Raw genomic sequence first — 19705 nt, forward strand, 5'->3', positions numbered from 1 at the left:
TAAACCATGAAAAAGATGGACAGAGGTCAGAAATGGAAAAGCAGATGGAAGTGGAGGGAAACAAGGGATAAAAATACATGAAATGCAGAAATAAGCACAATGGGCAGAAGACTTAATTTTGAAGTGCAACGAGGCAGGGGTACACACTTAAGCTGTCAGCTCCGAAATAAACAATTGTTTTTAAAATTTATAAATCCAAATGGTATTTGATACTGAGGATACATGAGTGCCCTACTACTTCCCGTAAGGAGCTGCATGGAGATGGGCTTCGTTGGCGTCTCCATCCCTGCCATTCTGACGCTGGGCTGCCGAGGAGGCTGGAATGCCATGGGCTGGAGGGATGGGAACTGGTGAGTACAAACTCACACCTGCTTTACATCACCTTTACCTTGAGGAGGATCAACAGCACCTGTTACTGCTGTATTTCTGGGGCGTTCGTTGAATAAATTGTGATTTTTGGTCATCTGTTCCCATTCTGTAATACTTGGTCACATCTCAGGTTGTGGGAGGCTGTTACTGCTGATCAGAGGGGTGTTATGTGGTTGTGGCTTTGTTACAAAGCGCTGTATGGTTCAGCAATTTCTGATACAGTGCTTAATAAGAGCCAGAATCAACTAAGTGCAGAGCCATCCTATCTGCTTTCACACTGTGGCACTGCACTGCTCAGATAACACGCTCGCCTGGGAAGCAGCTGAGGGATGTCTGTCTTCAAGCTGCATCACTCCCTCTAGGCCTGTGCTGACAGACTTCTAGGCACCCTATATGCGAAGAATATGTATCAAACAATAAGACTTTTTTAAAAATCAAAGCTGTTTATTTATTGTTTTTAGTGATTTTTGGTATTGAAATAGAGATGTTTGTTTGGTTTTGAGGAGCATGTTCCCACGTTTGACTTGCTGGTCAGGACTTGGATAGGATTAGCAGACGTTGACAAGGTAGAAGGCTAACTGAACTAGTCAGGTACGTGTGGAAGAGCAGGGGATCACGCTGTGCATGATCACAGAAAGTACTGTGCTCATACCCTGGTTAGGAGCCCTGGCAGCACAACTGCTGTTGTTTTAAAGAGGATGTAACCCCTTGTCTCATTCTGTTCCTTTTTATGTTGTTAGCTTTTTAAATTTAAAACTAGCAGACTCGTTCTACTCAATGTTCAGAGTAAGGTGAAAAAGCTCTTCTCTTTTCCCACTGTTCCTTCCCTTCCATGGTCTTCTGGAGAAACTAGGAATTTTCTATTTTACTTCTTGCTTTTTTCTTCCTCATGTCTGCTCTCAAATCATGTCCTCCCCTCCTCCTTTTGTGTGGGTGATGGCTTTGTGCCACTGTTCTTCATTATAAAGAGTATTTTAAATGACTAATGGTTTCCCTGTTGCCTGCATGATTCTGACAAGAAATAGTAAACATTAGGGCTGTGTTAACACTGCTGTTGCCAAGGTTGGCAGCCAAGGTGCTGGAATACCCTGTGATATTGCATTGGCTAATACTTGGGTCATACTGGGAAAGCTGTGTCCACAGCTGTATGGGCTAGAAATATTTTAAATATTTTAAAATATTTTGATTAAAAATAAATAAACTATTAAAAAATATCTTAATTAAAAAATGTAGCCATGCCTATACCCTTTCTGGCCTAACCGCATAGGATCTGTTTTGGATACTCACTTAAACTTGATCTTTATGTCTTAGAAATACAAGTGGTTTTTGGCCACTAAATGTACTTTAGTGGCTAAAGTACAACACTAGGGATTGATTTTTTGAAAATATTCAATTCTAGATAACTTAATTTAACTTAATGATGTAGCAGCTATGCAGGTGTATAAACCTGATATGTGCTGATGGAGATATAAACCTGCTAGGTGATCTTGGGTTTGTGGTGGAGAACTGCAGTTGGAGCACTGTTGAAGCATTGTAATCTGAAGCAGTATGAGCTGATTAACCGGTATGTCCTCTTGGTTGGTGTGTGCTTACTCAGCTGTGTGTCTGTGCAGGCACCAAGACAAATCAGTCTCTCATACAAACTCAGTTTATACCCACTTGAGGCTGGAATACGGGGAAGAAACATTCAATTTTAGAGGAAAATTCAAGTGTCTCACCCTAAAGCAAGATACACAGACTTAAAGATACATCAGTAACCCTGAGCAATGAAGCTAGTAATTAGATGACCTGTGAGGAAGGTGCCATCCTGAGGAATTTCCAGGTGCCCTGTGCTGCTGCAGACTAAGTGCTCTGGCGTTTCCACCCGTGCTGCCCTGAGGAGAAGCTCCATTTGAGGATGTTACGATTTTGAAGATTGTTTCTTCAGAGTGCAGTTATGTTGTGCTGCAAGCCCTTGTGTTCAGTTTCAAGCACGCTTGTAGGCTGGCAACATTAAAAACTATCTTGAATATAGAGGTGGTAAAACCAATTTTGGCCTGAGCTATGATTCCCTGCTTGTGTAGAACATAATTTTTGCTGTCAATTTTGTTTCTCTGAGAAACTGTAAATATTCACATATTTTTTTAGGAATGCTAAATAAGGCTACATAACCAACTTGTGTGATTTCTGAGTAGTTCTGGATTTTGTTACCTGTAAATATTTATTTTATCAAAGTGAACAGCGGACTTAAGAACATATGTCATAGAAACTTAATTTGTTTTGTGAAGTTGATGGATTGTCTTGTGAGAGCTGGAGGGAGAAGGTGCAAAAGAATGACTTTGTAAATACAGAGTAGTGTCTGTCTGAGTGTCCAATCTGGGCATATCTAAAAGTCATCATTGTCTCCTTGTTCACTGTTACTTTCACCTTCTCTTTTCTGGAATGCTGCCCAAGTTGCCTCAGCTGCTCTAATGTAGCATACAAGAATTGGTCCTGCAGTTGAATGAACAGCCACATCATCTGGCTCCATTTGTGAATTTATGTCCATTTTAAAAATGAATTTTGATATACTGAATGAAATCTTAATTATGGTGTTGTAGGTTGACTTTAGAGAATGACCTACAAGGAAGCAGTCCTTTTCTTTTTAACCCTAATTATGCAGTTGTTTATACTGGATTTTCTTAAAATAGTAGCTACTTTCTAACCTTCCTTAAGATTAGCTGCTTAGATAAGCAGAACTTGCTAACAAATTCACACCTGGCAGCTCAGGTTTCGATTGTGAGGCTGATGTCTCTGGGCATGTAATGATTTCAGGAAAACCACCAAATAGGCTAAATCTGTTTTATGGGTAAAGAAAGAAATCTCTAAATGTTTGTTTCTGAGATATAGTAGTTGGAACAGTTGCTCATTTGGTCATTTAGTCCTGAGAATAACTGAATGAATATGCTCAGAAGTATTTAGTAACTTTTTCAGTAATTATATAGTATTTTAAATTAAAAAATTGCAGATCTCACTTCCAGCTTCTGAAGCCAGTAGATTGTGGTAATTGCCTTTGGATCATCATGTATTGGCAATAATGAACCTTCTTCATTGACTGAATGTGTTGAAGGAGTACTGCGATATAGACCGTTTTTAAGAATCTCAGTGTATTTCCCACAGGGAAGAAGAATGTTATCACAGAATAAATTTCGTCCTGTTCAGGGATATCTATGGTTTTTTTAGACGTGTTCCAGTCTTTATGAATTTTGCTAGATGAAGTCATTATCCTAGTAAGCTGGAGGGTTTGTGTATATGAACGTAATGGATTTCAGGCACTTTACTTAGTAGCTGATTAATTCTTTTTCCAGTTGTGTAAAAGTAGTCAAGCAAGTAGTGCTTTTTTACCTTGTCAAAATATGTGTTAGGTGGCACTGTAGTGGAAAAACTAGATTTTTTTGTTGTTGTTGTTTGCATCTAGGCTAACCAGGCTGAAGGAAAAACTAAAGTCTTTAAGGTGAGCTAATTCTAGAAGAAAAGTTATATTTACCCTTCCACCAAAAGGCTCTTTATATTGGCTTTCAGAATAGGAAAAATATCATCCATGGGCTTCTCTAAATTTTCATTTCAGAGCCCCCTTTGAACTTGCAGACAAGTTGCTGAAGAAACTGGCTTTTTTTTTTTTTTTATTCAGAAAGTGTTTATGCACTCAAGTAAATGTTGAATAGCATCCTGAACCTTGCTGAAGCTACTTGGTCTTACATTCTTTGAAGCAGTAAATAAATTAATGTTTTCTGATCTTTAGAATATGATTAATGTTACATATCTCTCTTTCTGTACTCAATTCTGTCATACTGCTACATAGAGGGAAACACGGAGAAGTGTGAGATGAATGTTTTTTTCCTTTGGTGGCTTTTTTCTGATCCTGGAGGTTTGTAATGACAATTGTCTCTTCCACAATTTAACAGATAGTTTTGTGTGTGAATTGTGCCTTTGTTTTCTTATGTTGTATCATACAAGATCAGAAAATGGGTCTGCAGTAAACATCAGGAGGCCATTTGGTCTGTCTCTTGTTAAAAGGCGGAATCAAATATATTAACAATATTCCTGACACTGCCCTGGTTTTGGAGGCCTTTGAGGATGCGCTCATGATGGCAGCTGTACGGCCTCCCAGGCAGTCAGTCCCAGTGTTCGTGTTTCTTACCATTTGGGTTTCTTAGCATCTTCTGTTGCCGGATGTTTCCCTAAGTCTCCAAGTTAAGTAGCTGGCCAACAATTTCCTTGTCTGTCTGTCTTCTCATAAATGGTAGCTGTTTTTCCTTTACACTCATTAATATTCATATGTCATATTGCAAAATTGTCTTAATTGTGCCTCTTTTTGTGTGCTTTGCTGGTTTTTTGTGATTCTTTTCAATAAACTGATTTATTTCCAATTTCTCCAAGTGGATCTATTACTGTGATTGTTTTTCTTTTGTGCACTTGTGCCCGTTTCCTTGGAGGAAATTTCCTTTCCTGTGAGGAGCTTTTTCCTTTCCTTTCCTGACTTTTTCTTCATTTTCTTGCTTCTCTTGTCTTCCTGAAAGTCTTACATATTAATTGTCTACATTTATCCAATTCTGTCTTTATAAATTTGGGGGATGGGGTGTTAATATTCTCCCTCCCTCATGAACCTTTGGAGGTTCATGAACTTGACTTTCTTGTGTTCTTGACTTTCTTGTGTCTTACCAGATTTTTTTCTGGAACTTACCTGGTAAGGTGAAATGTCCTTGCACCACATTATGTGCTTGTATGACTGTTGCAGAGAGACACTCACCAGCTTTTTCTGTTGTTGTTGACCAGCTCCTTAATATCGTCCATCAAGGTTCCCCTTTTATCACAAATTAGATACTTGCAACCTGTCTGCTGCTGTCCCGTGCCTCAGAGCGTAGGCACAGATGTCCTTGATAAAGCTATCAGCGTACGTGTTCCCGTCTCCTTCATTACTAAGCTCTGTTCTCTCGTATTGAGTAATACGAATTAGCTCACTGAATTGTGACATCTGGAAATGCCTCAGCCTGGAGTATAACAAAGTTTAGAGTGCATGAGTTAGCAAGGAGGCTGCTTTCTGTGATTCTGAGTAAGGCTGGCATTGCTTGTGTGAGGGATCACAGTGTTCTAATGTTAAACTTCTCTTTCTCCAGATGCTTCTAGTTTTGGAACAGTGTTACATGAGGGTTTAGCATTATTTGAAGAGGTAGCATGATCCCAGAGAATAAAATAAGCTTTATGTTAAAAAATATCAATGTTAAAATTTCTAGAATTTAGGAACAATAGCTTGTTCACTTGTGTAAAACAAAAAGGAAAACACTACCGTTGCAACTTTGCTTGTTTCAAGTACTTTCTGGGCATGTTGTAGCTTTGAAATCCTCAGAGTTGAAGTGGAAACACTGTGGTCTTACAAAGGGATGAGGGTTTTGACTTTTTAAAGTGTCTGATCCTACAGCCCTGGATGTCGAGCAACATTAGAGCTGAAGAGACTTTCTTCCCTTCTCTGGTTACAAAAGATGGTGGGCTAAATAATTAGAATTAAAATGTCTATCTAAATATCATTTTACCTCTCAGTTCATCAAGTTTAATCCTTTTGACTTCAAAGTCCTACAAGTTTTTTTTATTACTTGGAAGTCTTCAAGTGAAACAAAAAAAGTTCTCACTCATCTTTTAGAAAAGTAGAGGAATAGTCTTGCTCTGTTACCCTTTCCCCTATTCTTCCCACCTTCCCCCCCTTTCTTTTTCTCCCTAGCCATAATAAGGAAGAAAAACATTTCATGCTGATTCTGATGGTACCAGAAAAAGATCAATGTATTCACACTTCTTGCCGTCTTCACCCCAACTTAAAGAATCCCTTCACTTTTTTTATTAAATGTACTGGTAAATAAAAAGCAGCTTGTATCCAGTGCTGCTTTATATTAAAAGAAGATATTTTTAACATTGCTTTCTGCGTGATGTCAGTGTAAGCTATTGGCATGCTGACTCTTACTGTGATAGCTGACTGATGACTAAAATTGTTTGCACACTCTTGCTTTCAGTGCAAATATTTTCAGTAACATATAGCAAGCAGGTCAAGAATTGTTTTAGGTGATTTTGATTGTAAAACATTAACAAGAAATATGCTTAGGGCACTGGTAAGCATGGTGTATAAGAGACTATTTTGATATTTTCTTTCAATGTTTATATAGGTTTATACCTTGTGACCTTCCTGTGAAGTGCTCCAGTTCTCCAGAAGTTGTAACAGATCAATGCTCAAGTGAAGTACAGGGCTGTCCTAGTTTTTTTCATTAATGAAAATAGTGTAATAGTAGCTGAAGTGACACATGGGGCAGAACTCTGATCGGGTGACCCATGCTCCTGTCCTTCAGCCACACATTTTCTGGCTAGCCTTTAAGGGCAGTGTTCAGAGTGATGGACACATGCATGTATTTCACCAGTCTGTCAGGGAGACAGACTATGTATGTACGCCCCTTTTGATGACAGCAATTGTATATAAGGAAGCAATATTAAACTCTTACTCTGTTGCAGCTGTCTAGTTCAGTTTTGCAACTGAAAGTAGGGAAAAACAATAGAAATAATCAGCTGGTTTTCCTGGACAATCTCTATACCAAATAACTGAAGCAGTTGCCTGTTACTCAGATTAGAGCTGGGCAAGACTTTTCAATAAATAGTAAATTAGGCAATGGCTGGATGGAAAGTTTATAGTCTTCAGGTCACTTGTGAATTTGCTGTGGCACCTGTAAGTAGCTTTAGGTGGCAATATTTTTTCAGTGTTTGGCTCACAAACAAAAAATCACAAAATACAGACCCTTATGAAAAAAAGAATTACCAAGGTATTTACAGATGCTTCTAAGGGTCTGGATTTGGTCCCTTCTGCTTCTGTACAGTTTGAAACATTTTCCACTAACTTTCAGCTACTGAGTATTCAAGGTGCTCTGCTCACTCCTGTTGTTAACACTGTCAGCAGGGTATGTCTGAGGTTCCTGGCACCACAATGAGAAGCTGGATAACCCATCAGACAAATAAATTTCCAAGTCTCTTGGTTCAAGAGGGCTCAATCTCAAGCTTGGAGCTGTTTTGCTTTTTAATAAGATGCGTCATCCTAAACTGAGTAAGAGAGCTACTGGAAGCTGATTCTTAGAGCCCTCCCAGGGAAGCGCAGCATCTGGTTTGGTGGATTTTTTTTATTTTTTAAACCAAACAACACCCTCCACCCACGGCCCCCCAGCTTTCATAGTGGATTGAGAGGGAGCCAGAGTCAGAAAGGTGAGCACGCTCCACCCCAGTATGCTCTCCCACTCTTGTGGGATGTGTGGGTTCACACTTCTTGAGACAAAAAGAGGACTCGGATCTTCAGCATGCAGTGCAGATCCTTGCTGGATGTCATTGGACAAAAGGGGCTCCTAGCATCACATCTGCCACCTCTTCTGCTTTTTACTGAAGATTTTCTCTTCTGTTGTTTGCTTCTGTTTTCTTTCAAGTGCTCGGAGGTGCAAATTTCCATTTTAGGTCTAACATTGTGTTGCTCAAAAAAACCCCATTTTATTCTAAGAAAAACAGATAATAGATTAATTGGATTTTTTTTAAAGGATTTTTTTTAAAAAAAGGATTTTTTCCAAGTTGAAAATGTACATATTTACTTAGCTGTTCTTGACATTGATATCTGTGGAGTTTGGCACTTAGCCTCAGCTCTCAGATTTGCAGTTATGTTAGATGGCAAGTTTATTTGTGGGTTATTGGCTTTAAAACACAAGAAAAGCATTGCAGGCTTGGAGAAGATAGGCAAACAGCTGGAACCAGGGATGCCAATAAAAAGCAAAAGAACATCATTAGAAAGAAACAAATTCTTTTCTCTGCATATCTTGTCTGGGTTCTGTGTAAGACTAGAAAGACTTAGAAATGCTCTGCAGGGTTTTGAATGGAGACTTGGACTTTACATTAGACTGAGACAATCCTAAAATGTAGCAGTCAGTGTTTCTAGTTCAGAGACAGAAGCATTAGTGCAGGTGCAAGAGCCACCTCTGTAATTCTGCAGACAGTTCTGGACACTGGCGTTGAAGAAGGTGAATTTAAACTAGAAAAAGATGTAGAGAAGAGCTGTGATGGTCAGAATGGAAAGATCCCCTTTGAGAGGAAACTGAATGAACACAACCCATTTAGCTCAGCAAAGTGAATTCTGAAGAGGCATATGAATTATTTCTATAAATACTTTGGGGAATAATAACCAGGAAGGGAAGAGAACTATTTAAACTAAAGGACAATGTTGGCACAAGAATAGCTAGATACAAGCTGACTGGGAAAACATTTCGGCAGGAAATCAGAATGTTTCCAGAGGTTTGGAACTTCAGTGAGGTTTTGAGGCAACCTTCTATTTTTTTCAGTTTGGGGGTTTTGTCCCCATTATTTCTAGTAATTTTTAAGATGGAGAATGTGGATCATTTATGAACAGAATTATACAATAGAATTATTCCTTATGCTAGCAGGAGCCCCGAAGGTCCCCTTCAGCCTTATTTCTCAAATCTTAAGAGTTAGAATCCTCTTGGGTCACTGACTGCTCTGCACCTTTGGTCCATATTACACTTTAAAGACATCTGTGATGGTAATTAAGAAAACTAATTCTGTTCAGTGGGTTTATATCTTCTGTGTAGACATGCTTATACCTTTAGTGGCTCCTGGGGAACAAGGAGGCAAGCGTGGGGGAATACAGAAGCTGAAAGGTTGGAAAAACATCTCTAGTCAGATTTTGTGATGTATAGCACCAGTGGTGGTTAATTTACCCAATGGATAGAGGTTTAAATTTAGTCTGATTGGTATGTTTATATTACTACTACCACTAGTACAAAAATATATATATAGAACCTTTACTTTTTCTGTTACTACTCATTGATAAGGACCTTCAAAGCATATGCAAATGTTTCAGTAATCTATTTGACATTCAGTGATGGTCTCTGGACATTTTCTTCAAGAAAGTAAATCACAGAATCCCAGAATGGTAGGGGTTGGAAGGGACCTCAGGAGATCATCCAGTCCAGTCCCCCTGCCAAAGTAAGTTGCCTACACCAGGTTGCACAGGAAGGCGTCCAGGTGGGGTTTGAACATCTCCAGAGATGGAGACTCCACACCTTTCTGGGCAGCCTGTCCCAGGGCTCCATCACCCTGACAGCGTCTATGTTTCCTTGAATTACAGCTCTCCACTAAGTGTATTACAGCTATTAAATCTCATAATCCAAAGATAAAGGTCAAGATAATAATCCTAAAGTCCTATCTGAATCTTATTCAGGCTTGTTTCTGTACAAGGGGAGAGAGTGTCTTCAGTGCCATTGTGATCTAACACTTTTGTAGGGGAACTGGAATACCTTTCTTGAAAATGTTAGTAAAATGCTACTTGTTGATCTGAATGGAGAATAGTGTCATTACCTGTGTTCTACTAATGTTAGGTAGGAGTCATTTTTGGCTTTATGCTCTTCAGTTTTTATCAAATGACTTTTTTTGAAAAAAGCGAGGGGTGGGGGTGGGGGGTGGAGAGAGCAGAGAGGGCAAAAAGAAATAAAAGGAAATCCAAATCCAAAAGAAAGATATGACTTCAGCTTCCTCTTCTATTCATCACCATTGAAAGAAGGGAACTCGTCCAGTTTATCAAATAAGGAGGAAGTTGCTCTACCAGCAGGCGCTAACTACAGGTTTGGAAAGTTGAGAGGACTGGATGTTGCTGCATCGGTGCTGTAAAGACTGAGGCATATCCTTTTCTGCCGTCACATGATGAGTATCTTGTGCTACACCAGCCCAAGCAAATGGGATGGAAGGAGAACAGGAATAGGGACTATTCCTCGAGAGTCCAAAACCGCACACATATGTATGTATATCCCCCCAGTACAGTTACATCCATCCGTTACGCTGTGCAGTGATTCATGCCGTTGTGCAGTGACTGATCAGCTCATTAATATCACTCTTAGCCTTGGGACATTTTAAGCATCTCGGCCTAGCTAGAAAGGGAGGTTCTGTTTCACAAAATACAAACTTGCAGATTACATTTTTACTGATCCTCCAGATGAGGAGTCAGACAAGACGAGGTTGTCTTGCAGTGCAAAGTTGTTAATCTTACAGAGCTGTTGTAAATCTGCTCATTATTTGCAGCTGAGAGTAGTAAGAGAAGATGATGATTATTTTTTGAAGCAGCCAACTAGACTTTTTGTGAATTTCTGACTGTTTCTGTGTTTCTGGATCTGCTCCCCTCCTTAAAGGCACGTGTGGTAATTATGTTTGCTTTGTAGTCTGCTGCTCGGATGCTAGCCTGAGGTGGGTTACCTCACATTAGACTTCTGGATCTTCATAGCAATGGCTATGGACTATATAGTAAGGACACTGTGTCGGAAACAGCTCTAAAGAAGAACAGGTGAATTTAGCATCATGGTTTATATGTATGTATAGTGCTGAAGAGCAGTGTCTGATCAAAAGCTTTGGAGAGAAATCAGTTGCGCATCCTTAAGTGTGTGTGTGGTGATCACAGGTTCTCTAAATGTCAGAGATGCACCTTGCTTCTGCCAGCTTCAGTACAGTGTGGCTGTGGTCTTCGTATCAGGAATGACACATACTTATGCCTGAATGGCCTATGACTTTCCACAAAAATTAACCAGATTTACTTCAGGATTTAAGGGGGAGGCACTCCTCAGTTGCGGGGGTGGGCTTGCTTGTTCTGTAGAAATGTGAACCTGTTTGTGACCAAGAGTACTCTGTGTCAAGTTGTTTAACTGAAATGCCTTATTATTATTATTATTTTAAGCCTAACTGTAAGGGAAAGCACACTCTTGTTTGTGTAATCCACTTTGATTTGTGTCCTTTCTGTAAAAAGAGTAAATTTTATTTACTTTTCTCTATATGTCCTCTCAGGATTAGAAAGCTTTGAGTTCAGAGGACGGGGTATCCAGGAGCCATGTGCACTGCCACTCCCTTGAGAAATTCAAGTTTGTGTAGTTTTCTGTTGCTTGTGTATTGATGCAGTGCTCTAGAACTGCAAGGAAAACTTTGGTCCCAAAAAGTTGTATGGTTTCTCTCTTTCTTGTGAACTTAGTGTATAGATTGGTACCAAGTTGTTTGACAGTAGAAGTATTTGTATAACTGAGACATGTTCAACTTACTAGAGACTTTGCTCCACTCCTGGTCATTTCTGAGATTCTTAAATACTCCCTTGGGATTCCTGGAGAAAATATCCTTTCCTTAGGCAGTTCTTTACGTTTGGAGAGTGGTCCCGAATTTTGTCTTCCAAGGATTTCTGGTGGTTTCTCGCAGCAGTGTTAATAACCAGAATATTTGTGTTCAGGTGCAGGGGTGGTTAGTGTGTCAGGGGTGTTTTTCCCATCTGTGAAGGGTTCCTTATGTACACATGTCTCGGGGGAGGCTTTTCCCAACCACAGGAGAAGGCTAATGGTAACAGTGAGGACCTCTGAGCATATCATGTCTGTTACCAAGCAGTTACATTCTGTCCATTAACTATTAGTAATCTTATGTTCTATTATACCGTATGAGCAGTGTTTCAAGAAGAGTCAAAAGAATTGCAAAGGACATTTCTAAAAACTGGCTGCTCAGGTAGTTATTTTAGAGATTTGGCTCCCCATTGCCCCAAATGGAAGGGCACTATTGCTGAAATTCCACACTATCAATATTGCTTCTGTGATCATGTCTTTTTTTCTTCCCTAAAACAGCCCACTGTTTGTAACGTGGAAGATTGGTCGAGATAAACGATTGCGTGGATGCATAGGTACTTTTTCCGCCATGAACCTGCATTCAGGACTCAGGGAGTACACACTTACTAGGTAAGATTTTGGTTTTTGTAGCTTTGACTTATGTATTTAAATAGTCTGCTGAGGAGATGATAGGGTGTGCATTGTTTTGGGTTTTTTGGCTGTGTCACCGTACCGATCAGTGAAAACTTGTATCTCCTTTGGATGCTAAGTGTATTGCCTGGTTATTTGACTACTTGTGTCGTGAGGCTATGGTTTCAGTTAAAAACCATAACTCAAGCCTTTTTTCTTTTTATTGGTCTGGAAAACTACTCTCCAGTAGCTTATTGTAACTGACTACTATAGTATTTTTTCCAGTGTTCAGACAAATTTTAACCTTAATAGTTAATGTCAGGGCAGAAGACCAGAAAGTCAGATTTGGGGATGATCCTATTCACACTTCTAAAACAGCAGGTATTCTCACCTCTTCTCCATCAGGTGCTTCCAATCAGCTGCAGTTAATTTAATGCTACAAATTTCCATTACATGTTACTCTTCAGATACATCCCAGCCCCTGAGTGGGAAGCTTCTGGATGAGGGAGGTAAGTGATAATAATCCTTCACTCCCTGGCAGCATAATCCTTCATTTTTTGATCTACATCTAAATTCATTCACCTTAATATTGTTCCATTTCCTTTGCTTAGAGTGAAAACTAATAAGTTTATCACTAGAGCTAGTAGCAAGCTTTCTACTTGTTGTTTTCTAAGAATTTTCTTAAATTTATTTTCTAAAGAATCAATGGAATTTTATTCCACTCAGTTACAATAGACTGTAGTGCTTTAAAATAGAAACTACATTCTGGCATGTGTAGACTTCTAAAATTGTCATCACTTAAAAAAATTGGTGCCTCTGATCACTTTACATTTGAGGCTTTTCTCCATTGCAGGATCTTCCTCTTTGCTGTTAAAATGCCTTGTCAATCCCAGAATTAAGTAATACTAAGATGGGACATGTTCTTTCTTACATGTCTCACTAGTTTGTTGCAAACTGAAGTTCATTTCATGCTTCTCTTTGCTCAGCTTGAAAAAAATCAACTGCTCATCTCCTGGAGTCCTTACAAACTTCTGAAAGACCTAGTTACCTTCATTGTGTTGGTTTTATTTATTATATGGTCTGGAGTGTTTCCAGTTGTGTCCTTTAAAACCCCAGCAATGAAAATGATCTTATAATAAAATTCAAAGTAGTTTCTCCATTGAAGGTTAAAAGCCTTAAAATCTTAACAGTTGGTGAGCCAGACTGGAGGAAAAAACAACTTGCCCCCTGCACTGGAGAGTGTTTTGTTTAAGTGTACACTTTACAGTGCCTGATCGAGAACAATGAGCTTGTACAAAAAATTACTCCCTAAGACCAGGAAGAAAGTGATAGCCAAAAAAGCAGTCTTTGCTTATAGCTGTTTACCATTCTTACAAATCAAATAGTGCTGCACTCCTGCATACCTTTAAAAATGCTTGTAAGATTCCTGTCACTGCAATTCTAACTCTGAAAGCTGAAGTAAAAATCTATGAAGAGTGATACAAATTCAGGGGAACTGAAATATTTTCAGTGCAGTGTTTAAATGATGGCCACATTCTGTGGAAGTTTATACTAGGCTATTCAGCAATTTTCAAGATGAGAGAAACGAAACTACATACCAAACTGTTTTTCAAAAATCTTTGTGAGAACATCAGTTATTTTAAAATAAAGTATTATATTTAGTAGCATATCGGATTTTGTTCCCTTTTATGGGGAACCTTTTTTATATCTATGGCACCAAAAAGGTTTCCTGGTTTTGTTTTTTTGTTTGTTTGTTTATTTAAAAAAAAAAAACCAAACAGCAACAAACTTCAGATATGACCACTGAAATGTAAAGTTTGTATCTGAAAGCATGAAAAAGTTGCTCCCTTCTATCAGTCATAATTAAAAAAAAAAGGAGGGTTACCTGTGATCAGTTTCCTTCATAGTGTTAGTCTTTTCAACTGCAGAGCTTCCAGAGGAGAGCGTTTGAGGAAGAACAGAAGGACCTTTGAAATGTCTATGAACTTTCAGAGTTTGGAGCTCCACAGGCTTCCATAGGACAGATCAGAAACTAGAACATTATAGCTTGATCCAGCAGTATGTGGGCAATAGGCTCCTGCAGATGTGACAATTCCTGAAAGAGAAAAAATAAAAACTTCAGGGAAGGCAAAAATTAATCAACAAATTAGGTAGACTCAGAATAGACTCTCCACTTCAGAAAGTAGAACTTGACCAAAATTTTCAGTTGAAGATACAGGCAGATATTCTTCTGACTTTATTTCACTTTGACACTGGAAGGCACTTCGCTCCAGTTATTCTGAAGATGCAGTTTGGATAAACAGAACCAGGTTGTTTGTCTAGTTCATTCTTATCTCTTTCAGCACCTTCTGTGGAATTGTGGCCCAGCTTTCAGTGAGTAAAATGGTACAAAAGAACAGCTGAACAACTGTTCTTAAATGGCCTGGTGCTTAGTGATCAAAATATCCTTAATGTCCTTCACACATGATTGTATTACAAATATGCTGAGGAGTGCTTAGGATAATGATAAATCAAATTTTCCTTAATTCTAGTACTGCTCTCTAGTTGTATATTGTATACAATGTGTAGCATATACATCTCTATCTGCTCACAGTAGTGTAGTTTCTTCAAAAAAGCGTAATGATAGTTCATCTAGGAATCTGAAGTGAACAATTTCTTGCAACACCCGCACCCCCCCACACACTTAAAACACCTTTTTGGAGTCTATAAACAAAAATGATGGTGTGTGACCAAGTGAGTTTCTGTTCCCCATTTTGAGCTCTGCAGGTTGTTATGTTGGTATTGCCTGCATGCTCTAAACAGGAAATTTATGTAGAATGATTCATCATTAATTGGATGCATCTGCCTAAGTCGTGAGGAGGGATGAGAATACCCATAGTTAAAAATGCTAGTCCTGTATTCCTAATAAAATCTACATGTCAGAATTCAATTTTCTCTGCAGTTACATCAGTGAAATGCAGGGGAAAGGAAGTGTGTTATTAACATCTTCTACAGAACTTTATGGAAAGATATATTCAGATTCAGCTATTTTTTATAATTTTACTAGGAGGTTAGTTGGATAAAAATCTATCCTTGTCCAAGATGTTTTACAGTATTGAATATTGTATATTAGGATGTAAGAAGTTTATCATGGGCAAAATAGTCCTTTAGGCTGAATGTGTTACTTGAATATCCCGCCTGAATGTGAAAAAATAAACCAATCCAGATTATGAAAAATACCTTGTGTTTTACAGCTCCTTCAAGAAAATACACTGAACTTGGAAGCAGGTTACCACAGAATTTCATAACAGGTTGATAAATTACTTTTTCATGTATTCTGTTCAGCAGTAAGACTTAGGTTTTGGCATAAAGTCCTGCTCTCATACACTTGAGATACTGAATGAAATTACTTAATTTATTCATTTTAGTTTATTTTTTCTACCCATTTCATATAATTTGAAGGCATATTTTACTCCTAGTGAATATAACAAGTATAGGTATATAAATTAAGTTTCAGTTCTATGTTGGTTTATTCTGCCAAAGCTAGAATATGTACCTGGGGAGGGAAACAGTAAAGAGGCAGATAAAGGGAGATGAACCTTCTGTCATTGAAGGAAGTAGTGAAGAAAAATTGGAGGACTTCAAGCCTTAAGTGGATTAGCATAATGGTGGAAAACTGGATTTAAATTTTAAAATCGTATTTAATGCACCCTCCTTAACTAGCATAGGCCTGTCTCTACTGACTATATGATGTAATCAGTCTTTTTGTTGTGTATTCTACTTACCACTCCACCTGAGAGAAATATTACTGCTGTCAGACATTCAGCCTAGATGTGGCTGATCAAGAAATGAAAACAAAGAGGAAAGCTTGGGATGAGAAGCACAAGACTGAAGGCAATGAAACCTGTAACCCAACTTTCTCATAACTGAATTTGGGTGTAGATTCCATATGAGGATTTGGCTAACAGTGGCATCAACTACTGCTCTGTGTTTGTCAGCAACTTCAAGAGTCTTAGTGCTTGTTGCTGCCATATCACCTGCCTGCTCTCTGTGAAAACCATTGACCCTTTCCTCCTGTTCCACAGAGTAAAGTTAACCGTCCGACTGCAAGACTACAGTATGGCAAACTTATTTAAGGGGTAAAATTACAAAATACTGAATGACTGATCACATTAATATTGATGTTGGCCTTATTTACTAAAGGCTGGAGGCAAGCATTTGTGCAGACAGGGCAGCTTCCCTCCTGTGTTTAGCTGAGGTTACTGCTCTCTTTAATTCCTGTCTCTTTTTACTAATCACAGGCTTGTTCAGCCTTCCTGTAATGAGCCCCTAGAACTCCATGCTAACTTCCCAAAGCCTTCACTATCAGGCAGTGTTGCTATGGGTGTAGCTAGTCGTTGCCGTTGATCCAGGGCAAAGCATACTTATGTATTTGACTGCAGTTTTTGAACTGTAGAGTTGGGGGAATTATACATGTTTTTAACATTTGTTGTGACCTTCATTGTTCACAGAAGTCATAGTCTGAATCAATTCCTGCAAATAGCATTTAATGTAATATTTCAGAGCACATTGTTGCTTCTGTGTTGCCCACTGATAATACTTTGGATGCTTGTCTTATTTTGTGGCTTTGATTTATAAGTAGACCACTGCTGAAAGTCAGCTTTTTTAATACTATTACTACCCTGCATCTGGCAGCCACCAATGAAAATGCCTGATAATTGTGAGATGAAGCTAACACTATCACTTTCAAAATTAAACTCTGCCGAGAGCAATGTAGATTCCTGACAGCCTGACCTCACCAGTGTTATGCTATTCTTATATGTTTAACATCGTCTTTAAAGCCAGGAAGCATCATGTTTCTTCCTTTTCCTTTATATGTTCCTATGAAAAGCAGGTGTCTGGTTGCCTCTTGAGTTTTCAGGGTCATCTTATTGAGGCAGAGGGCAGAGATTTTTCCCCTACTAAAGGTTGACCAGCAACAGAGGGAGGATCTCAAGGTGAGAATAGCTGCTTAGGGAGATCTGTGGTAACATGGTTCTGTATCTAGTGGAGTGGATGGACAACCAGTGTGTCCCATGGAGCATGTGAGAACCAGTGGCAGCACCCATCTGGAATGTGTTAACTCCTAACTTCCACTTACCCCTCATGACTCCAGTTAGTTATTTAGTGGGGGTTCAACTTACAAAATACACTAAGTTTTAATAATAAAACTACTGTTCGTACTTATTTGTTTCTCAAATTGGTGAGTAAAAGCAATTTAATCAGGTTGTTCTGGTTTATAAGTGAGGTGGGATGTATAGAGAGATGTAAACTCCTTTGTTGGGTTGATGCAGTCACATAAAACTAGATAAGCTTTTAGCCTATGAGCCTTGCTTGTAAGTTTTCAGGAAAATCTTTTTTAAGAAGGCAAGTTCATCTTAAATGCAATAGTCACCTGTTCAAGTTTTGTTTTTATTTTTTTAAACTACTAATTTATCTTTGTTTGGTTTGTCCTTTAATTTACATTTCTATTCCCTTCTCATTATTATCTTTTGAATTTATAACTTTACCTCTGAGATGTACAGGGTTTCCATTGGTGTTCAAGTCATTTAATTATAGTGTTAGTAAAGATAAGGTACATTGTGTTAATGTTAATATTTTATTAAAATCTTAACAGGATTGTCTTAGAAGTATAATAGGATTGGGCCATGTATATTAAGACAGTTCAGCAGTAAACTTTGCTTTACAATTTAGAAGATACATAGATATGTATATATTTATGGCAGTGTTGACTTCCAGAGGTATTATTAATAATCTTAAGATTTTTGTTTTCCAAAATGCTTCTGGTAAAATACAATATTAAGGTATTAGCATTCTAATTTTCAAATGATGACTGATTACCTTTAATGAAACTGAGGCAAAGTTACTTTAACATACAGATATTTTGTTCAGACTCATGTGTTTTGCCTGCTATGTCATCAGTATAGAGACTTTACTGAAATTTGGAGTAAGTTTCATTTAAGCCAAAAAAAACTTGTTGCAGAACTATTGTAGACATTAATTTTACAAATAACACCACTTTAATTTGGGTAAATCCTCAGATCTGTTACAGTGGAATATAATTGTTCAGTAGTAAAATGGATTGTGACATAAACTCCCAATACCAGAAACTCTAAATGAAGTATACAAATTTGAATTTATTGAGCCAGATTTAGTTACTGTATGTAAGGTAATTCGGTAAGTAGGTCTGTAATGATTTTGTGCACACAAAGCCAGGGCGTTATTTCAGGGAACTGCTGCTTAACAGAGCTGTCTACTGCCTTTTCTCAAAGGGCAAATCTAAATCCCGTACTGGCTCTAGAAGTGGAAAAAACTCAAACTTTTGCTTTAATGATGGGTTAAATGCTTCTGCTTATTTCATTATGAAAGGAAAATAATGTTGTTTAGGAGGGAAAGGGGAATGCCTTAGTGAATATATATTTCTTGCACATGATGTGTGTTGAGTATGTAGTAATTCTGCCTTGATTTTTTTTTTTTTTTTTTTTTTAAAAAAACAAACCAGTTTTGTAATTGTTGGTCTGTTTTTCCTGAGAAAAACCTTGCTAGACTCTTGGACCTAATGGTAGATGGTAGTCGGTTTCCTTAGCAACCCTTCCTGAAATAGAAGGACAGTCCTTAGATTATTATCTTTATGAAGGGAAGAGTGCATAATGATGCCCTGCCAAAGCTTTTAAAATAGATCCGGGGTTATCAAATATTGATAACCATTTTACCATTTTTCTGGGAAAACCAAAATATAGAATATTAATTTTTTGGCACAGGGGGAATGCATTACTGCATTTGGTGGAATAATAAACTTACTCTGTGAACTGACTGCTTATGAAAGGTAACTGGAGATCTAGGAAAGATGGAATTTTAGAATTCAAAATGATAACAGAATGTCTATATCTCTATAAAGTGGCTCAATGAAGTTTGGAGGGGGTTTTGCTGAGACTGTCATAAACCTAAGGTCTCAGCAGTAGAATTTGGTGTAACTAAAAAAACTGTCCTGAATTAAAATACTTATTTCGTAATCTTATTTTAAAAAAACATGCATTAAAAATTGGGAATTTAAAAAATATGCTTCTCATAAAATGCATGCTTTGAAAAAGCCATGATCAAGCAAAATAACTTGCTTTAGTTGATGTAATTTGTGGTATTTTGAATGAATCGGATATTCCTCAAATATGATTGAATGTGAATGAGTAACTGGGGACATCCAGCCAGTTACTCAGACTTCCCAGATGGGTTTCAGGGAGGAGCCATGTCATTTGTGAAACTAATCTTTCCCACGATGCTCTTGCATTTCATGTTTTTCCCACACAGTCTCCCTCTAATATGCTAAGAAAATGGTGCACACCCTGTGAGTTCAAAGACAGAGGCCTGGTTTAGCTGAAACACTAGTTTGGTTGAAATTCAGATTTGTATTTGTCTTTGAATATTACTTGACATAATAAGTATTTGGGAGGGAGGGTGGAGTCAGGGGAACTGGCCACTCTGGTTTTCCTAGGAAAGCTCTATGTTGCTGTAACTCTTACTTTTCCATA

The 19705-nt window shown here is 38.2% G+C and overlaps 1 protein-coding gene across 1 annotated transcript in view; it reads left to right on the plus strand.

Moving 5' to 3' along the window:
* The first annotated feature begins 261 nt into the window (after positions 1–261).
* LOC104526007 (AMME syndrome candidate gene 1 protein) overlaps positions 262–19705 on the plus strand; it is a 49055-nt gene continuing 29611 nt past the window's right edge. The window contains exons 1-2 of the mRNA XM_010169328.1: positions 262–350; positions 12051–12161. Coding sequence (XP_010167630.1) covers positions 262–350; positions 12051–12161 — 200 coding nt within the window. The remainder of the gene's footprint in view (positions 351–12050; positions 12162–19705) is intronic.

This window comes from Antrostomus carolinensis, unplaced genomic scaffold (assembly GCF_000700745.2).
Source record: "Antrostomus carolinensis isolate BGI_N321 unplaced genomic scaffold, ASM70074v2 scaffold6556, whole genome shotgun sequence".
In the NCBI taxonomy this organism is placed as follows: domain Eukaryota; kingdom Metazoa; phylum Chordata; class Aves; order Caprimulgiformes; family Caprimulgidae; genus Antrostomus; species Antrostomus carolinensis.